Below are 6,379 nucleotides of genomic sequence, written 5' to 3'. Positions count from 1 at the left end.
AGCTTCGTTTGTTCTTTAAAAAGTAGTCGAATAGAACCGAGAGGAAAATGTCACATCTGCATAGTGCGAAGTTTGGAACGGAAAAAAGGGAATAATAATTATTGAATTAGGGTGCATATTGAAAATAAAATGGGTTCACTCTCATGTGGATATTGACAATTTACTGTTTGGTATCTGCAATGGGAAAGCGATTTCCTCGCAATGTTTTCTACCAATTAGGTCCAAATAACCCGGGATCATTCTTACAATCATAATATGATACTCGACCGTGTGCCAAAGGAACAACATTAAAAATTGTGAATTTGGGTTCTATCGCTTTCAATTGTGGAATGCCAATCAGCCGTACGTCAGAGTAGTTTCATGGCAGTGATTGACTTGCCACACAGCTGTTAATTCTTAGTTCGGACTCAAGAAGCAAGACTGCAAAATCAACAAGCAGACATAGAAAAGGAGGGCACCATATGCCATTGCAATCAACTATTGCCGGTGTAGCATTCGTAACAGTAAGAAATATACAGATCACCTGCACAATAAAACTCTTTGTGATGTACATGGAAAATAGCATTCTCATAATTCGGGAGCCACTTTCTGCACAAATTTATTTTCTAAATATTTTATTGACTCGGCTCAATGATCTCGGCTAGTACTATTCTCATATATTGTCAAACAAGACATTTTTGGTGAGCAATTACCGAAATACTCGACAAAGTTTTAGTCTTATTGCTATAGCCGAAATGTACTAAATATGAAAAAGAATCATGTCAGGGTCTACTCCTTTTGGGACAATGACAACCTGATGACTGATATCTGTCAAGGAGACTGCAATTTTCTTGGCACTCTCTAAGTAGCTCTCAAACTTCTTATTATTTGCCTCAAATTTCTTTTTCGGTTTATCCGCAACCTTTGATATGCCATTTTCATCTAGGAAACCAGCACTTGCGGCAAGAGCCAGCTCCTCCTTCATGATGTGGTACTTGATCGCCTGTTCTCGAAACGTCCAGTCACCAGTGATCCAGTCGAATTTGTAGAAAGGGAGGAAGCGGTGACCGTATGCCGCAACAAACTCAATGGCATCGAGGATGAATTTGAACTCCTCCTTCGATAGATAGTAAGCAAAGCTCAACCTAGTCCATCCTGGTTTCAATCCATTATACCCCTGGGGAAAAAAAGGTGATGATGAACAGTAATATTAGTAAAATATTACTGGATAAGTATTATGCTTTACTCCTGGCACATTCGACCATACCTTGAGAATTGCAGACCGAATGCGAAGGGAGAGATCGTTCTCAATGTTGAGCAATGTATGGCCGTAGGGGCCTGCGCATGCGCAGCCACCCCTCGCCTGAATGCCGAAAAGATCGTTAAGAAGCCTTGTAACAAAACGTCCATGGAGAGGGAGACGCTTGTGCCTCGCATCATTCAATATCTTGTCGCAACATGGCTCGTCAGCCACATCAAACAACGAATTGGACTCCGGAGGGTAGATGAGGAACGAGAAGATGGGTAGGCGTTCAGCATTCGTGTTGCCTAGCACCCTTACATTTGGGTTGCTAACAAGCCTTTTCATCGCCATCTCGGAGTATACTCGCTCTCGAAGGCTCATGGTGTCATATCCGATGTACTCCTTGACCCAAAATGCGAGAGATTCACGGATCTTTTGGATGATCGGTGGCGTGCCAGCATCCTCCCGCTCCTCAATGTCGTCATGGTACAATGTATCCTAAATGTTATACACCAAAATTTGATTAGGTTTTCAGGACACAACAATGAACTGTGGCATCAAACATAGATAGTAGTAGCTGCTATCTGCTAGGCAAAAGTAGCTGCTCACCTCCTCGTTGAAGCCGTTGACATAGGCCACAGTGCCACCGCCGCATGTCGAGGGAGGCTGGGATTTGAGCCGGTACAGTGCTTTGTTCAATACAAGGATGCCTGGTGTGCCCGGGCCGCCGACAAATTTGTGCGGGCTCAAGAAGACCGCATCGTAGCCGTCGATTTCGCCAGACTTCATGTCAATCTTTACATATGGGCCACTACATAAATGGCAAAGTTAGACCTGGTGCTGAACAGCTCTGATGGTTATTTATGCGGGACTGAAGTTATGGCAATGCTGAAAAATGAGAAATTTCGCAGAAAGCCATAAAAAAATTGCAGAGTTGTCAGACTTTTTGGTCCTCCTGTCAAGATCCACAAGGAGTCACCATACATAGTTCCAGTTCATACTTCGCAGGGATATATAATGCAAAACAATTCGGATCAGATCAGCAGGCAGGTGGATTGTGCTGTCATATTTAATGCAAAGAGTAGAAAAGGATAGAATTACTGACGAAGCAAAATTAAGCAAATATAAGCAAGACATTATATATCAATGTTTGCTTGTCAACTTTGTAAACTTCTGTATTTTTTCAGTAGTAGCATAGTAAACTCAGGGTTCGCGTTATCACTGGTTACCGACCAAAAATTGGCGGCAACCGGCCCTGTCGGCCATCGCAAATCCTGATTAGGAGGCGCCCCCTCCGACAGACCCAAACTTTCCATTTTTGGGGAAAAAATCTGAAAACTTTTTCTCAAAATTTGTCTGAGCAAACTTTTCTCATTAATTTTTTTCTTAAAACTTGTGCTCAAAACTTTTCTCGTTAATTTTTTTGGAAAACTTGTTCAGAAAACTTATTCGAATTTTTTTTTCCAAAAACAGAAAGTTGGAGGGATTGTTTGAAAAGTTGCTACTTTGCCTCATGGCACGTGCGTGAAATAGCAGCATTCGTCGGCCATCAGATTGTCGGTGTCCAAAAATGAGTAAATCTTTTAAATCTTTTCCAAAAAAAAGTAAAAAATTTAAACTAGCAACATTAACCCTAAGTTAATTTAATCATAAGAATGTAAAAAAATAACCGACAAATCTGACCAAAGCATAGAGTGTCAAATAGACACGTGATATGTTCCACGAAAATGATAGTAGTAACATTCCATCGCATCGTGAAAATTACGTATGCTTTGCTTAATTTTCATATGATTCTCACGGTATCTCACCTGGCGGCGAAGTCGAAGCACGCGAAGGCGCCGTGCTGGTGCAGAACGCGTGCTAGCTCGCGCGTGTCCGTCATGACGCCGGTGACGTTGCTGCACGCCGAGAAGGATCCCAGCAGGGGCCGGTCCGCGTACTCGTGCGAGGCAAGCGCGCGTCGAAGCGAGGCGATGTCGACGAGCCCGTCGGCGTCGACGCCAATCTCCACGACCTCGGCCAGGCTGCGCCGCCACGACAGCAGGTTGGAGTGGTGTTCGTAGGGCCCGACGAAGACCACCCACCGCTCCTCGGGGCGGAGCTGCGCCGCCAGGCGGTCGCGCAGCTCGGCGGACGGCACGGCGATGCCCATGACCTCCTGCAGGCGCTTGATGGCCGCCGTGGTGCCGGAGCCACAGAAGAGCAGCGCGTCGCCGGGGCCCGCGCCCATGCAGCGCTTCACGTAGCGCGCCGCCTTGTGCACCAGCCGCGTCGTCTTGCTCCCGACGTGGCTGTCCTCCGTGTGCGTGTTGCCTGCACGTATGTACGCATGGACAAAACTCATGAGAGACGTCGTCACAACTCACACGTGCCATATGTGCAACGACTTCTTTAAAAAAATTAAGTTGCATGCAGCCATGCGCACGAGCAAGAAGCATCAGCTCATGTCCATGCATGCTCGTGCGTGCTCACCGTAGAAGGGGAGGACCTCGTTGACGATGTAGTCCTCGATGTACCGCAGGCTCCGGCCGGACGCCGTCTGGTCGGCGTACGTCAGCGCGCGCTGCCCGAACGGCGTGTCGAACTCGACGTCCTTCCCGATCAGCTGCGACCGGAGCCACTCCACCTTCTCTTCCCCCGTTCCGGCGGTGGCGCGGGCCTTCTCCTCCGAGGTCGCGACACTACGGAGAAGGCTCAGCAGGGTGGCCATGCCCTTGGTCTCCTCCGCTGCTGGTGCCTTCGCCATGGCCGCCGTTGCTTGCACAAATGGCATTATGCCCTCGATCGGAAACGTCGGCTCGCTATTCACGTCAACAATGGCAAGGGCGATAATGGCGATGGCTTGTAGTTGTCTCCCTGTGTGTGTGCTTTGAAGGCTTTGCATGGACACACGTATATATAGCCATGAGTGATATTACAAATGAGTTGGGTTGGTCGATGTTCTAGAGGTGGAAGAAGAAAGTTGGATTGTGAGTAGCTGCTTAATTTAATGCTAGGTCAACGCAATTGCATGCTTCCTTGTGGTCAATCCTGCGTTTCAGCGGGCACTTGTTGGTAATATCCGGTAGACCTTTCATTCTCACATCAGATTGGACTTGACTCGAACAACCCTTTTTTCAAAGTCTTTTAGTGCTTTGCATGAATGAGCTAGTAAAAGTATGTGGTACGTACTACACCTACGCGTAGTCGCATAAATACATACAAGATTTGATCAGGGGAATGATGGGCTTTCTTTTTCTTAATTTCTTACTATTAAAAAGAAACCATTGGCGTCAAGATCATAAATCTCGTGTTAGCTACTTGTCAAATCCGTGTTTAGTTGAATTCGTTCTCACATATGTGGAACTCTTTGAGATGTATACCATGCATATGTACGTACTCCAAGTGAAGTCCGTGGCAAGGTGTGCCTTATCTTTGACTAAGCGGTGAAATATTCACTTGGCTCTCAAATAGATGTCATTTAAAAATGCATGTACTCAAATTATAAAACCTTTTACAGCTAAGGAATACAAAATTGATATGATTTGACATATGAAATTGACATTATTATATTTTTTTTAACATTTTTTTACTAAGAGCTAGTTATAAAAATAGTGTTCCAACGGGCAATGTATCTTGGAGACAATGTCGATGTCTTAAAAATGACAAGTAAAAACTAAATGGATGGAGTAGAGCATAGAGATTGATCCCTGCTCAGATCAACAAAGGCGTGGTGGCAGCTATAACTATTGTCGGATAAGGAACACTGTTTCAACCGGCAGTAGAGATTATTGGTGTTAATTCGGATACAACCACAGCAACGTAGAGAAGCAAGATTGAGATTATGTCTCTGGTTGGAGGATGAAAATTAAGCTGCTGCAAGCAGCTTTTGTTTTTTCGATAAAGGAAGATTTTATTGATCTCAAAGAATTACATCTAGGTGATACAATAAATCTGAGAAACCTTCCGGCCTCTGCAAAATATGCACATAGCCAAAACAAAAGACAAAAGACATTAAAACCAACGAAGACATGAGATGCTATGACGCCCGATTGACCATCTAGACCGCCACCCATACACCTGGATAAAACAATCCTTGACCACCCTCTCCAAATACTGACAAGCTGTCGTAACCGTAACCCGAGATTCTGGCTTCTGCAAAATAGCCCAGGTACGGAGCCAGTGTGTACAAAGGTAGATAAACTGCAAAGGAGATGAAATACATCTTTTGTCAAAAACCATGTCATTCCTGCATAACCAAAGCGACTAGCATACAGCCGCCGCCCCTAGCAGGACTTTCAGTTTCAAGTCCTTCCTAATACCATATAACCAGGCATCAAACATATGTGATACACAACGTGGTCGGAAGAGTCTTGAAGCCGATTGTATAATAGACCAAACGGTACGGGCAAGACGGCAGTCGAAAAAAAGATGTTTAATTGTTTCTTCATGGTGACAAAAACAGCATCTCGTACTACCTTGCCAATTCCGCTTAGCCAAATTGTCTTTAGTGAGAACAACACCTTGTCGTAAGTACCAAAGGAAGATTCTAACTTTAAGAGGCACCTTCAGTTTCCACAGTTGGTTGTTAATATTTGGAATATCACAATGCACTAAGGCAAGATAATGAGATTTCACCGAGAACATCCCACTCGGGGTTAGATTCCAACAGAACTCATCTTGCTCATGAGTAAGCACGATATTAGTGGTTTGAGAAAGCACAGCATCCCACGCTACTAATTTTTGCCCTATTAGGTCTCTTCTAAAGGAAATATTTGGCGGGAAAGTTTGAAGTACTTCTGCTACAGTATCCTATTTGTTCCTTACAATATTGTAAAGACATGGATATTGTTCTCGCAGAGGTGAGTTTCCCAATCAAAGATCTTCCTAAATCTGATCTGAGAGCCATCTTTGATGAAGAAGGTTCCGAAGCGTAGAAAATCCTGCTTCACCTTCATAAGACTAGCCCAGAAAATGAGAATCCCCGGTTTTGCACTGGACCTGCGATAAGGGTTTAGACCCTAGGTATTTATTGCGAATCAGCTGTTGCCACATTCCATCAGACGTGAGCAACTTAAAGAGCCATTTACTGAGTAAAGCAATATTTTTTGTATCTAGATCTTGAATCCACAGGCCTCCTTGTTCTTTGGGTCGGCACAAAATGTTCTATTTAGCAAG

General features: G+C 44.6%; 1 protein-coding gene across 1 annotated transcript; it reads right to left on the bottom strand.

The window, feature by feature from the left end:
- Positions 1 to 689: 689 nt before the first annotated feature.
- Positions 690 to 4,077, bottom strand: LOC133905214 (uncharacterized). The gene is made up of 5 exons (XM_062346951.1): positions 3,695 to 4,077; positions 3,031 to 3,535; positions 1,832 to 2,033; positions 1,247 to 1,720; positions 690 to 1,156 (listed from the first exon to the last, which is right to left on the bottom strand). The coding sequence occupies exons 1-5, from the start codon at positions 3,993 to 3,995 to the stop codon at positions 740 to 742; spliced, it is 1,899 nt and encodes a 632-aa protein (XP_062202935.1). The 5' UTR covers positions 3,996 to 4,077; the 3' UTR covers positions 690 to 739.
- Positions 4,078 to 6,379: the final 2,302 nt, after the last annotated feature.

The sequence above is a fragment of the Phragmites australis genome, chromosome 22 (assembly GCF_958298935.1).
Source record: "Phragmites australis chromosome 22, lpPhrAust1.1, whole genome shotgun sequence".
Classification (NCBI taxonomy): domain Eukaryota; kingdom Viridiplantae; phylum Streptophyta; class Magnoliopsida; order Poales; family Poaceae; genus Phragmites; species Phragmites australis.
The sequence above is the reverse complement of the archived record's forward strand: the minus strand, read 5'-3'. Positions and strand labels throughout refer to the sequence as shown.

Excerpts from the sequence above, each read along its gene's own strand:
- LOC133905214 (XM_062346951.1), bottom strand. The coding sequence starts at position 3,995 with ATGCCATTTGTGCAAGCAACGGCGGCCATGGCGAAGGCACCAGCAGCG. Across the intron at positions 1,721-1,831 it reads TCAACGGCTTCAACGAGGAG|GATACATTGTACCATGACGA; the intron begins GTGAGCAGCTAC and ends TATAACATTTAG. Across the intron at positions 1,157-1,246 it reads TTCGGTCTGCAATTCTCAAG|GGGTATAATGGATTGAAACC; the intron begins GTATGGTCGAAT and ends TTTTTTCCCCAG.